The sequence below is a fragment of the Cetorhinus maximus genome, chromosome 8, assembly GCF_964194155.1.
Source record: "Cetorhinus maximus chromosome 8, sCetMax3.hap1.1, whole genome shotgun sequence".
Lineage (NCBI taxonomy): Eukaryota > Metazoa > Chordata > Chondrichthyes > Lamniformes > Cetorhinidae > Cetorhinus > Cetorhinus maximus.
Genome location: NC_135886.1, coordinates 53435400 through 53450525, shown reverse-complemented (window position 1 = coordinate 53450525; position 15126 = coordinate 53435400). Strand labels below are relative to the sequence as shown.

The window sequence follows — 15126 nt, the reverse complement described above, 5'->3', positions numbered from 1 at the left end:
GAGCCCAGATCCTAACCAGTGCTGTGCTAAAAAGCTTTCCTCGTGTCACTGTTGCTTCTTTAGCCAATTACATTAAATCAATGTCCTTTGGTCCTCGACCCTTCCAATTTTGGGATTGATTTCTCTCTGTTTATTTTGTTCAAACCATCATGATTTTGCACACCTCTATCAAAGCTCCTGTTAATTTTCTCTTCTCTAAGGTGAACAGCCCCAGTTCCTCCAATCTATGTTTGTCCTCACACCCCCAGGAGGCAGACTGGTTGTGGCTCTGCTCACAGCATATGTTTCCACCAAGGACATCGCAGTTAAAATCTGCTTAAGCCATCAAAATAATCAAGCTAACAGCCCCCTTGGCAGCTGTGTCAACAACCCCTGCTGAGCTGAATCCATTCCTAATGAGCCTGCTACGCTGATTTGGGTGGATCTGGGATGAAGCTCTATTAAAACACATGTTTCAAGTCCTCAGCGGTTGTGAAGGAGGATGAAAGCTACAGTGGGATTGACGCTCTCCAGGTGTCATGGCTTTGCCATGCCATTGGGTAAAGATTGCCAAACTATCAGGATTGTGCTTTTGTTGACTGCACCCCAGCTTCCTCAAGCACAGTCCTGTGCTAGGGATGCCTTGCAACTGGCAACCGTCATCACTAGAACAGTTCTCTTCAATCTTTTCTACATCCTCACCGATGACCTCACATCCTTCCTAACATCCGATAAGCAGAACTTCCTGTTGAGGCCAAACCATAGCTTCCTTGCTTTGCACTGTATGCCTATATTGATCAAGCCCAGAATCCCATGCACCCCTTTAATCGCTTTTTCAACATGCTCTGCCAACTTCAACGATTTCTGTATATCTACTCCCAGGTACTTCTGCTCCTGTACACCCTTCGATCTACAAGGGAGCTACTGGTTACAGGGAGCAATCAGGGAAAGGGAGTTAAGGCCACAATCAGATCATTTATGATATTACTGAATAGCAAAGCAAGCTTGAGGGGCTGAATGGCCTACTCCTGCTCCCATTTCTTATGTTCTTATGTCCTTTAGATTTGTCTCCTTAATTTTGTGTTGCTCTTCCTTGTTCTTCCTACCAAAATGAATCACTTTACAATTCTCTGCATTAAATTTCACCTGTCATGTTTCTTCCCATTGCACCAGCCTGTCTCTGTCCTCTTGAAGTTTATCACTATCCTCCTCACAGTTCACAAGTTTTGTGTCACCTGCAAATTTTTAAATTTTTCCCTACAGCATTAGTAAAGATCAAAGAAAGCAGTGGGTCCCATACCAACCCCTGGGGACACGGACCATGTACCTTCCTCCAGTCCAAGTAACAATCGTTCACTTCTACTTTCTGTTTCCTGTCACTCAGACAACTTTGTTCTGTGCTGACAGTGTCTTGACAAGTTTGTTCAGTGGCATGTTATCAAATGTCTTTTGGAAGACCACGTGCACCATATCTACATCATTACCTATATCAACCCTCTCTGCTACCTTATCAAAAAACCCAAACAAGTTAGTTAAATATGATTTGCCCTTAACAACTCTGTGCTAGTTTTCCTTAACAAACCCAAATTTGTCCAAGTTACTAATGATTTCGCCTCAGATTATCTTTTCTGAAAGCTTTCCCACCACCAAGGTTAAACTGACTGGATTGTAGTTGCTGGGTTTAACCTTCCCCCCTCTTTTGAACCAGGGTGCAACATTTGCAATTCTCTAAAACTCTGTCACCATCCCTGTATCTAAAGAGGATCGGGAGATAATGGTCAGCGCCTCCACAATTTCCAACCTTACTTCCCCCAGTATCTTCGATGCATCTCATCATGTTTATTAATTTCACATCCAGCCGGTTTATCCAATGCCTCCTCTTTATTCATTTTTGACACATCAAGTGTTGTAACCAGCTCGTCTTTTGCTATGAAATTGGCGGCATCTTCTTCCTTAATAAAGAAGGATGCTAAATATCCATTTCGTACCTGAGCCATGCCTCCCGCCTCCAAGCGTCAATCACCTTTTCGATCCCCAATTAGCCCCACTCTTCCTTTTTACTATTTATAGGCATATAGAAGACTTTTGGATTCCTTTCTCATACTCCGTCTTTGCAGCTCCTATTTAGGTTTTCAATTCTACTCTGAACCTTCTATATTCAGCCTCGTTCTCAATTGTATTATCCACCTGACATCTGTCATACGCACCCTTTTTCTGCTTCATCTTAATCTCTATCTCTTCAGTCACGCAGGGAGCTCTGAATTAGTTTGCCCTAGCTTCCCCCTTTGTGGGGGTATCTTGGCTGTACCCAGCCATCTCCTTTTTAAAGGCAACCCATTCTTCAGTTACAGTTTGCCTGCGGGTCTTTGATTTCAACCTGGGCTACATCCATTTTCACTCCTTTGAAATTGGTCCTCCACCAAATAATTATTTGTACTCTGGAATGCTCATTGTCCTTTTCCATAGCTAACCTAACCCTTATGATACAATGATCGCAGTCCCCTAAATGTTCCCCTACTGACACTTGTTTCACTTGATACACCTTATTCCCCAGAACCAGATCCAGAAATGCCTCCTTCCTCATTGGACTGAAAACATACTGATGTAGAAAATTATCCTGAAGATGTTCCTGAGCCTCTTCCCCCTCTTTGTCCTTTAAACTATTACTATCCCAGTCTATACCAGGATAACTAAAGTCAACCATTATATCTACTTGATAGTGTTCGCTCTTCTCGGTAATTTCCTTGCAAATATGTTCCTCTATATCTTTCTACCTTTTACATTAATGCCCTATGGAATACACCTAGCAGAGTCATTGTACCTCTTTTATTTCGTAGCTCTAACCAAATAGATTCTGTCCTTGACCCATCTAGAACATCCTCTCTCTCCAGCACTGTAATATTCTCCTTAATCAATAATACCTCCTCCTTTCTTTCCTTCCCTATTTTTCCAGGACACCTCATATCCAGGATTATTTAGTACCCTCTCCTGTCCTTTTCTGAGCCAGGTCTCTATGTTAGTCCATCCAGAGTCAGTGTGACTCCATCCCTGGCAGTCAGCCCCTGCTCACTGTCTAAACCCAGCGATGGTACATGAACCCTCACTGCTCTCCCTCTGGCTACTATCCCAGATCTCACCCTCAGACACATATGGACTGTGACTGAATCCCCCCCCACTTTTCCCTGCTGTGTGCATCCCTCATTACCTGTGGATCAGCTTCATTGGAACGCCATCCCTCACTGCCGGGTGACCGAACCCATTCTCTGTAATAAAACCAAAGAATCAGACAGACAGGGAGAGAGTGTCAGTATGGTAAGTAGGGTTTTATTTAATGTGTAATATACCTTTAAGAAGAATGCTGTTAAGGAAGATCACATTTTTAGTAACCAATAGAAGTGTAGCGCTGGCTACCTCTGTAATAGTAGTCAGTAGTATGGAGATAGGGTTTGAAGTGAAAGCACACATTTAGTTGCTGCTGAGCACCTTTCTAAATAAACATGTTTTCCACCTAAGACGTATCTGCTGATCAATTCTATCTATAGCACCAACTTGGCCACCACTTACAACAAGCGTGTGGCGGGGATCTACAAGATCCAACAAACTGGCGATAAGGATAAAGCGAGGATAAAATGAGGATAAAGCAAGAATAAAACAAGTTAATGGAAGAAATCGAGAGAAACGAAATAGGGCTATACCTCGACCAGTAATTGTAAATAGAAGTTCTGTTCAAATTGACAAAGTAATTCCCTCTCAGAATGCCGCAATTCAGAAGAATTGATCCTTTCAATCCAGCCACAGATGATTGGTCTCATTACATTGAATGCCTCGCATTCTTTTTCCAAGTGAACAAGGTTATGGGGGAAGAGAAGAGGCCACGTGTGGGAATAAAGCCTGCGGCTTGATTCGAAGTTTGACAGTACCCAGTGCCCCAGATTCGAAAAAGTTTGATGAAATGGTGGACCACGTGAAGGGTCATTACCAGCCAAAGCCCTCGGTAACGATGCAACGGTTCAAGTTTAACTCGAGAAATAGAGCCCCGGGGAAGACAATTGCATGTTAGGTGCCAAGTTTGAAGCAGTTAACAGAACATTGTGAGTTTGGTACATCGCTAAACGACATGCTCAGAGATTGTTTAATGTGTGAGGTGAAGAAGGACACGGTTCAGAAGAGTTTTTTGTCCGAAACAAATTTGGGTTTTAAGAAAGTGCTGGAGATAGCACTGCCATCGAAAGCGCAGTAAGGGATTCAAAAGCCACACAGGGAGTGCAAAATGGCGCCATCCTCCACATTGGGAGGGAAGCCCCAACCAAAAATGGTGGGAAAATGCAAGACTCTGCTGAGAGGCAGGAAAGTTGGAAAATGAGGAAAAAAGACTTAGCAGCGAAAACAAGGAATAATTTCAATGGAGGTGGAAACAAGTAGCCTTATAACGATTGGCAGTTCAAAAAAACCGGTTGTTTTCATTGTCATGGAAGTGGGCAGGTAATGGGACCGTGCAAGGAAAGAGTCAGGCAGACCTTCAAACAAAAGAAAAAACCCAGTGAGACCTACAATGTAGAAGAGCCTGAAACAACAGAAACTGATGCCAAACTAAAAACATATATGGGTGAAGACATTCAAGTCAAAGGCATAAGTAGAGTAATTGTCCATTACAGACGCCAGTCTGCAAAGCTACCAGTGTTGGCATTGAGAGGCAGAGCACCAAGTATTTTAGGGCGAAACTGGCTAAGGGAAATCGGCCTTGAGTAGCCACTGAGATTCTGAAAGGGAGCTGGAAATGTTCCTGTTTTGGAAAAGAAGTGTGTAAGGGCTCAACAACCTGTAGAAAAGCAGGCTGTCTTAAGCCAAAACACGGTAGTACAGCAGAAGGAACTCAGAGAGAACATGCTTAATGACAGAGTTCGAGACGAGGTGAGCAACCTCCGAAGGGAAAAAGAAAACCTGTTGAAAGACCTTCACACATGACAAGATTCCCTCAGGTCAAAGTTTGTGCCTCTGAAAAAGTATGAAGAGAAACAGAAAGAATTCAGCACCTCTCTGAACAAACTGAAGAATGAGTTGGCAGATAAGACACAACAATGCTCAATTTTCCAGGAGGCAACAAACAAATACAAAAAAGAGACACAAGAGCTGAAGAATGAGCTGCATGAAGCCAAAGAGGCTTTGGAAGCAAAAGTGGCAGAATTTTCTAGGAAGCAGACAGATAATGACATTTTGGGAGACTTGACCACTGAGCTCACTCAAGTCGAGCTTACGTCTGAGGTTAGTCTGGCCAATATGGAAGTTGAAAAGAATGTCGGGATTAAAGTTTGTGCTAGAAAGAAGAAAGCACATAGAAAGAAGACACAAATAAGACTTTAATCCTGGCAGCATATGAATATACTTTTGTACATAGACCTGGAAATCAAATTGCAGACACCGATGCCCTCAGTCATTTGCCTTTACAAGAAAATGATGAGCAAATCCCAGTTCCAGAGTAACTTGTTTTACTACTAAATTTCTTAGATTCCTCTCTGGTATGTGCTTGACAGATCAAACAATGGACAAGTTGGGACCCAGTCCTATCTCAAGTACGAGAACAAGTGCTTCATGGCTAGTCTCACGAGCCTGCACCTGATGAAATGAAATCGTACTTCAAAGAAGACATGAAATATCCAGCCAGGGTGGCATCTTATTGTGGGGGGCGCAAGTGATAGTTCCTCCAAAGGAAAGAGAGCCACTTTTAATTGAGCTACACCGTGCACATCCAGGTATTTCCCGAATGGAGACCATAGCACGCAGCTATCTATGGTGGCCTGGGATGGATGGAGAAATAGAGAGCTTAGTGAAGAATTGTATACAGTGTCAGCAACTACAAAAGTTACCTCCAACAGCTCCGTTACACCCTTGGGAGTGGCCAGGAAGGCCATGGGTGCGATTACATATTAACTATGTGGGACCTTTTATGGGAACAATGTTTCTGCTCATTGTCGATGCCCACTCAAAATGGATGGACATAAATGAGGTGAAGTCACCAACATCTTCTGCTACAATTGAGAAACTACTTCAGAGTTTTGCCATTCACGGACTACCAGGAGTAGTCATTTCTGATAATGGCACAGCATTTACGAGTGCTGAGTTTCAACGTTTTATCAGCCTCAACCGTGTCACTCATGTGAAAACTGCACTGGTACCACTCTCCCTCAAACGGACTGGCCGAAAGGGCAGTTCAAACATTCAAGACAGACATGAGAAAGTTAACTGGAGATTGCTTCGCAACCAAGCTAGCATGCTTTCTTTTTCATTACAAGACTACCCCTCACACAACAACAGGTATCACACTTACAGAGTTATTGTTGAAACGCCATCTCAGGACAAGATTGAGCTTAATAATGCCGAATTTAGAGGGGAAGGTCAAAAGGAGTCAGGGAAGCCAGAAAATTAGACACAACTGGCATAGTCATGAGAGGAAATTTACTGTGGGAGAGACTGTATCAGTGGAGAACGTTGGAGAAGGACCAAAGTGGTTACCAGGTGAAATAAGTGCAGTGACTGGACCTCTATCTTACCACGTGGAGGTGGAAGGCCGAGTCATAGGGAGACATGTGGATTATCTAAGGAAGAGAGAAAAAAATCACAAAGAGATGATTCCACCAGTGTTCACGACCAGGTCAACGTTTCCTGTTGAGAGAACTCAACCCAGTACAGACATGTTTGGTGTTTCTGATGTGTCTGATGTGCCTGCAAGAGTTGAGGATACAGGTCTGCAGGTGCCCACAGAAGCACCTGATGTTCAGACAACTCTGGGAAAGGAGGTTCCTGACAAAGAATGTGAAGCTGAAGAGCTGAGACAACCTACACACATATGGAAACCCCCAGAAAGATTGAATGTGTAAATTACTTACCAGTGTAAATAATTTGCTATCTTGAGAAAATTGTACTTATAAATATAAAATGTATATCCGAGTAAAGTGGGAGGGATATGGTAATTATGCTTTAATCTAATGTGTAATATACCTTTAAGAAGAATGCTGTTAAGGAAAATCACATGATCTTTAGTAATCAATAGAAGAGTAGCGCAGGCTGCCTCTGTAGTTAGTAGTCAGTAGTATGGAGATAGGGTTTGAAGTGAAAGCACATGTAGTTGCTGCTGAGCACCTTTGTAAATAAACATAATGTTTTCCACCTAAGACGTGTCTGCTGATCAACTCTATCTATAGCACCAACTCAGCCACCACTTACAACAAGCGTGTGGTGGGGATCTACAAGATCCAACAGTCAGTGACAGTGACAGAGACAGAGAAAAGGCTTACTGGAGACATTTATTGTTAGATTTCCCCACTTACCGGCACCTCAATCCCAAATCCCAGACCAGGTTCCATGTTCCCGCTGTTCATCAGGAATTTCCTGGGTTTGGGAACTGCATTCACTGTATCAGCGTGAGGCTGAGCCTGACAATGTGGGGTGTGTACACTGTGTGTGGGGTGTATACACTGTGTGTGGGGTGTGTACACTGTGTGTGGGGTGTGTACACTGTGTGTGGGGTGTGTACACTGTGTGTGGGGTGTATACACTGTGTGTGGGGTGTGTACACTGTGTGTGGGGTGTGTACACTGTGTGTGGGGTGTGTACACTGTGTGTGGGGTGTGTACACTGTGTGTGGGGTGTGTACACTGTGTGTGGGGTGTGTACACTGTGTGTGAGGTGTATACACTGTGTGTGGGGTGTGTACACTGTGTGTGGGGTGTGTACACTGTGTGTGGGGTGTGTACACTGTGTGTGGGGTGTATAAGCAATGTGTGGGGTGTGTACACTGTGTGTGGGGTGTGTACACTGTGTGTGGGGTGTGTACACTGTGTGGGGTGTATACACTGTGTGGGGTGCATAAGCAATGTGTGGGGTGTGTACACTGTGTGTGGGGTGTATATGCAGTGTGTGCGGTGTGACACAGCAAGGTGTGTAAACAATGTGTGGGGCATGTACACTGTGCGGTGTGTATAAGCATTGTGTGCGGTGTGTATAATGTGTGCAGGGTGTATAAGCATTGTGTGCAGTGTGTACAATGTATGCAGGGTGTATAAGCAGCGTGTGGGGTGTGTACACTGTGTATGAGGTGTATAAACAGTGTGTGTGGTATGTACACTGTGTGTGGGGTATATATGCAGTGTGTGCGGTGTGTATAAGCAGCGTGTGTGGTGTGCATACTGTGTGCAGGGTGTAAAAGCATTGTGTGCGATATGTACACTGTGTGTGTGGTGTATAAGCAGTTTATGTGATGTGTTCGCTGTGTGTGGGGTGTATAAGTAGCGTGTGGGGTGTGTCCATTGTGTGTGGGGTGTATAAGCAGCACGTGCGGTGTGTAAAATGTGTGCGGGGTGTATAAACAGTGTATATGTTGTATACACAGTGTGTGGGGTATATAAGCAGTGTGTGGGGTGTGCACACTGTGTGCAGGGTGTTTAAGCAGTGTGTGGGGTGTGTACACTGTGTGCAGGGTGTATAAGCATTGTGTGCGATGTGTACATTTTGTGCGGAATATGTCAGCAATGTGGGGTGTGTACGCAATGCATGGGGTGTGTACACTGTGTATGTGGTGTATAAGCTGTGTGTGTGTTGTGTACACTGTGTGCGGGGTGTATAAGTTGCGTATGCGGTGTGTACACTGTGGGGGGTGTATAAGCAGTGTGTGGGGTGTGTACACTGTACAGTTTGTATAAGCAGTGTGTGCATTGTGTACACTGTGTGTGGGATGTATAAACAGTGCATGCCATGTGTACACCATGTGCAGGTTGTATAAGCAGTGTGAGGGCTGTGTATCCAGCAAGTGGGGTGTGTACGCAGTATGTGAGGTGCATACACAGTTTTTGTAGTGTGTGCACTGCATGTGGAATTTGTATGCAGTGTTCAGGGTATGTGCACAGTGTGTGGGGTGTAGACACAGTGTGCAGGGTGTGTACACAACACACAGGATGTCTTTGCAAACTGCGGACTGTGTACATAGTGTGTGGAGGGTGGTGTATGGGATGTGTACACAGTGTGCAGGGTGTGTACACAGTACATGGGCTGTGTACACAATATTTGGGGTGTACACAGTATGGGGTGTGCACACAGTATAAAGGGTGTGTACACAGTGTGAGGTGCATACAGGGTTTCTTACCCTTCTTTCTCCTCTCGGTGAGCTGCTTCCTCTTGTCGAGCCACCAGCCGATCCTGGGCCTCCTGAAGCTCCTGTTGGATCTGCTCCAGCCGACTCTCCAGCTGCTGATTGGTCAGTTTGAGCATCTCGTTCTCAGTGATGGCCTCGTCCTGTTTACTGCGCAGAGAGTCAAGCTCCGCCTGTACCTGGGAGAGAGGAACACACAAAGCGACCACTTTCAATAATCAATGAAAATGTAATCTTGATAAAAAGTGTACTGTAAACCGTCTCTCTGAACCTCCCTCATTCTATGGTTCTCTCAGTCTGTCATTCTATCTCCTTCTCTCTCTTCTCTGGTATCCCTGCCTTTCTCTCGCTCTCTCTTTCTTTCAGCCTCTCCATCTCACTCCGCAATAAACTCATTTAGTTTTTTGACTCACAGTGAGCTGAATTTTCCCTGCTGGGTCACAATCCTCACCTGGTTTCAACTCTGGCTTGAGGACCCAGAAGTCAGGTCACTCATGATATTGCTGGAAGCCACTAATGAAGCAGGGTACCTCCAGCAGCCCTGTGCAATTAAGGATGGTGCGTGGACCAGGGAGGTGGGAGGCCCAATAGCAATGGTATAATTGTCTCTGAAACAGGACCTTTGTCATTCCAAATGGAAGTGGAAAACTGGATTGTTCGAAAACATGTGGATCATCTAAGAAGTAGAGAGACACTTCAACAACCAGTTACTCTACCTGACATTGAAGTCAAACCTTTGATCCCTGAGGTGCCAGATCGACATAGAATAGACACACCTGATGTCTCTGTCGAAGTAAATAATTCTGACCTGCCATTGTCTAAGGATGTCCCTGATGCTGCAGTTCCTGGTCCAGTCAATCCAATGATAGAATCTCAAATCATAGAGCTACATCGCTCTACCCGAATTAGAAAACCACTTCAAAGACTTAATCTATAATTGCATGAACTGTGTGTATATGTATGTGATCTGGATTAAGATATTCTTGTAAATAAGAGATGTGAAAAAAAATAAAGGGGGAGGAATGTAGTGATTGTGGGTAAAACCTTTCATACTGTTTTAGGGATTATGATTGTGCCACTGAATCAGCCCTAAGCACGGGTAATCTTAGGGGCAGAGCTTTCCAGTCATAGACCTGATACAAGCATCTAGCTTCATCAGGGACTCTGTAAATAAAATTTACTGTTTCTAATAAGAAACCTGTCTGGTACACCAAGTTTATTACAAAAAGAAAGTTAGTGAGGCATGAGATTCAGGGGGGGAGTTCCAGAACTTGGGGCCAAAGCAACTGAAGGCGTGGACACCTGTGGTAGAGCGATTAATATTGAGGAAGAGGCCAGGGCTAGGCAGACAGCTGATGGCTGAGGCTTCTGTGGGATGATGAGTAAGAGAATGAGCCCCTCTGTTTGGTCCAACTAAAGAGGAAGCTGCTGGCCAGCAATGGTTACCTGTTCTGTTGGACCTGCTGCTCCAACACTCCACAAGGCCTCTTCCTTTTCTTCAAAGACAGCCTCTCCATCTTTAACTGTGCTCATATCGACTTCTTGTCTGGTAACCCTTGAACTTTGTATCCCAAAATCCTCCTGGGCCTGCTGCGGCAGGGGTTCTTCTTCAATCGAGATGATGCGGCTCACGTGACCCGCACTCTCCCAATTGCTCTGATGCCTGTTGAATGGGTGTAATGTGAAAAACAAAAGGACACTGCATTAGTCCGAGGACAGCAATCACGTCACCAGGGTTTAAATAATGAGAACAGGTTGCATGAATTTGTTTGCATTCCTTTGAGTTTTGGAAGGTTGAGGATTGAGGTGTTTAAGGAATTTGAGCAGGTGAATAGAGAAAAAATTTGGTGGGAAATCAAGAAAGAGAGAACATTATCTTAAAACGAAAGCCAGTATGAAGAGGAGTGAAATCAGGAAGAACATTTCCACACAAACAGTAGTGAAAATCTGGAATTCACTCCCCCTCAAAAGGCTATGGATACTGGGGAACAATTGGAGTTTGTACTATTGAGATTGATTGATTGAGCAAAGGCAAAAGAGAAAATAGCAAAGATCCTCAAGGGACTTGAGAATATATATTAGATATATATATATATATATATATAAAATAAATATTTATATAAATATATCTTTCAAGATACTTTGCTTCTCATTTGAATCAGTTAGAATCTAACAGCAGTTGGCTTCCATTATGCAACAGCCATGTTAAGCTCTGGTTGAGTGGTATGAGATGGTGTTGGGGGCTGAAGGGTTCTAGATGGGAGAGATAAGTCACTTACCACATTGGCCATACATCACCCTGGCTGGTGTCAGAATCCCATCTCTGCCTGACCTCTATCTGAAATGGAGAACCAGTGATTATAAAAAATAAGGCAGCTAATGCACAATCCCTTAATCCACAGTTACCATCCACTCAATGGCTGTCATTCTCATTTGAAGACATGTTGCTTCAGTAGTTGTTCTGTTCCATAGAGCTCACACCTTATCCACATTCAAGATGGGTGAAGTCATGTTCTCCAGAAAAACTACAGTTTATATTAGAAGTTAAGAATATGAGAACTTATAAAATGTCAGAACATTAGAAACCTGGTCTTCAAAATCCACAACTCTAGACCTTCTAGAATAGAATAATTGGGCAGAATCGCCCGGTCCCATTGGCATCAGTCGTCATGGCGGGCGTGAGTGGACAATATGACGAGAAGACCAAAAATCAGTTTTATGCCGTCGTAAAACCAGTTTGCGATCATCTGCTCCACCTGTCAATGGTGGGCCGTGTTTTCTGCCGCCACATGTTGGGAACCTAATTTCAATATTTTAGAATCTCATTATAAGCCCTGCTCACCGGAATCATCCCCCCCTCTTTGGATCAATTGGACGCCAATGTGTTTCACAGCTGTACATAAGCAACATGCACCTTGTGGGCTGCACTTCACTCAGGACTTTGAGGTTTGTTTGCCTACCTTGCTTCGGGCAGCACTCATGGTCATCAGCACCAGGCTTCACAGACAGCACCACATCACTTTTAGAGGGGCTCACGGGCAGGTCTCCACCTACCAGATCAGCCATAAGGCGTGGGTGGCTTTTCAACAGCTGCAGGGCTAGGGCTTGGTTGGGGAAGGAGGAGAAGTGGCCTCAGGCAACGGAAGAGGCTGCAGGGTGATGCTGTACTGAGTAATGGGGGTATCCCATGCGGGGGCACATGTTGATCTGTGCAAGTGGCCTCAAGATGATGAGGACTGAAGAGGCAGACTCCAGAGGAGATGAGGCCAGATGGAGATGTGAGACTGTGTGAGACAGTGAGTTCACAGGATTTTGAATATGCCTAGCAAATCTCCTCTCAGTCATTTCTTCTCTAAGAAGACATTTAGATTTCATTTGATGTTAGCTGCCAATTTCTTCTCATACTTTCCCTTTGCTGCTCATATTTCTTTTTTCACTTTCCCTTGGAACCTTCTATATTCAGCCTGAATTTCAACTGCATTGTCCACCTGTCATCTGTCATACATACTCTCTTTCAGCTTTATCTTACTCTCTGACTCCTTCTTCATTCAGGGAGCTTTGGATTTGTGTCTCCTACCTTTCCCCCTCTTGGGAATGTAGTGTGACTCTACCCAAACTATTTCCTTTTTTAAGGCAGCCCATTGTTCAGTTACAATTTGTCTGCCAATATTTGATTTCAACTTATCTGGGACTGATCCATTCCTACTCCATTGAAATTGGTCCTTCCCACAGTGAATTTCTTTTACTCTGGTTGTTTGTTTTTATTTTCCATAGTTAATCTAAACCTTATGATATTATGATCACTGTTCCCCTACTGACAATTGATTGCCTTGACCTACTTCATTCCCCAGAACCAGATCCAGCAATGCCTCTTTCATCATTGGACTGGAGACCCACTGATGTAGAAAATTCTCCTGAATACACCCTTGAAACTCTTGCCGTATTACTATCACAGTTTATATTCAGGTAATTAAAGTCCCCCATTTTACCTACTCTATAGTTCTTACAACCTCTGTAATTTCCTTGGAAATTTGTTCCTCTGCATCTTTCCCACTAGCTGGTAGCCTGTAGAATACACCCAGTAGTGTAATTATAGCTATATTGTTCTTAGCTCTAACCAGATAGATTCTGTCCTTGAACCCTCTAGGGCATCCTGCTCTCCAATGCCATAATATCATCCTTAATCAATACTGCCTTATTTCCTTCCCTATCTTTCCTGAACACCTTGTATCCAGGAACATTTAGTTCCCAGTCCTGCCCTTTTTTGAGCCAGATTTCTATTATCACCATGACCTGCAGTTCACCAATCTTATTTACCATGTTTCATGACCTTTTACATACACGCACTATAAATGTAATTTAGACCTTATTGCATTCTCTCTTACTCTGACCCCACCTAATACCTTACTATTTCTTACTCTAGTGCTATCTCTCACAATTCTCTGTGCATCTTGTTTCTCTGTCTCTAACATTACCTCCTGGTACCCATCCCCCTACTTAGTTTAAACCGTCCCCAATAACATTAGCAAACCACACTGCAAGGACATTGGTCCCAGCTCCCGGGAAATAAGGTATTCAGGAAAGATAGAGGAGGAAAGAAAGGAGGAGGGGTGGCAAGAATGATTAAGGGAAATATTACAGTGCTGCTGGATCAGCCAAAGATAGAGGTTATTTGCTTATAGTTAAGAAACACTAGAGATTACTTCATTATCAGGTGGATCCCACAGAGAAACAAAAGGGACAGTGACAACAATTGATTAAGGATGATATTATGGCATTGGAGAGCAGGATGCCCCAGAGGGTTCAAGGACAGAATCTATTTGGTTAGAGCTAAGAACAATATAGCTATTGATATGGAATTAGGTCAGTGACAGGGAACAGAGAGCAGTGGTGAACGGTTGTTTTTTGGACTAGGGGAAGGTTTAGAGTGGAGTTCCCCAGGGTTGGTGTTAGGATTCCTTCCTTTCCTGATATATATTAATGACCTAGGTCTTGGTGTGCAGGGGACATTTTCAAAATTTGCAGCTGGTACAAAACTTGGAAGTATTGTGAAGCTGGATAGTGATAGACTTCAAGAGGAAACAGACACAGGTGGAATGGGCGGCCAAGGAGAAAATGAATTTAATGCAGAGAAGTGTGAAGTGATTAATTTTGATAGGAAGGACAATGAGAGGCAATATAAAATAAAGGATATTATTTGACGGGGGTGCAGGAGCAGAGAGACCCATGTGTCTACGTACATAAATTGCTGAAGGTGGCAGGATAGACTGAGGGGTTGGTTAAAGAGGCATATCCTGGGCTTTATTAATAGAGGCACTGAGTACAAAATCAAGGACGTTATGGCGAACGTTATAAAACACTCGTTCAGCCTCAGCTGGAGTATTGCATCCAATTCTGGACACTCTTTTGGAAGGATGTGAAGATGCTGGAAAGAGTGCAGAAAAGATTCACGAGAATGGTTCCAGGGATGAGGGACTTCAGCTATGTAGATAAATTGGAGAAGCTGGGACTGTTCTCCTTGGAGAAGAGAAGGCTGAGAGAAGATTTAATAGAGATGTTCAAAATCACGAGGGGTCTGGACAGAGCAGATAGGGAGCAGCTGTTCCCATTGGTGGGAGGAATGCGAACCAGAGGACACAGTTGAAGATGATTGGCAAAAGAACCAACGGTGACATGAGGAGAAACATTTTTACATAATAAGTGGTTAGGATTTGGAATGCATTGCCTGAGAGTCTATTGGAGATTTTCAAAAGGGAATTGGATAATTAACTGAAGAGAAAATATTTGCAGTGCTACAGGGAAAATGTGGAGGCATGGGACTAGCTGAGTTGCTTTTACAGAGAGCAGGCATGGACACAATGGGCTGAATGGCCTCCTTCTGTGCTGAAACCATTCTATGATTCTACATTTAATAGTCCTTTTTGAGCCAGGTCTCCATTATTGCAACATCATCATATTGCCACGTGGCTACGTGTGCCTGAAGCTCACTAACCTTATTTACCACA

General features: G+C 43.8%; 1 protein-coding gene across 1 annotated transcript in view; it reads right to left on the bottom strand.

The window, feature by feature from the left end:
* The window catches only part of LOC144683644 (uncharacterized), a 220578-nt gene that overhangs the window by 161658 nt on the left and 43794 nt on the right, over positions 1-15126 (bottom strand). Inside the window, exons 10-13 of the mRNA XM_078546887.1 lie at positions 11401-11459; positions 10568-10784; positions 9116-9300; positions 3185-3242 (exon numbers count right to left, since the gene is read on the bottom strand). Of these exons, the coding sequence (XP_078403013.1) occupies positions 3185-3242; positions 9116-9300; positions 10568-10784; positions 11401-11459 (519 nt within the window). The remainder of the gene's footprint in view (positions 1-3184; positions 3243-9115; positions 9301-10567; positions 10785-11400; positions 11460-15126) is intronic.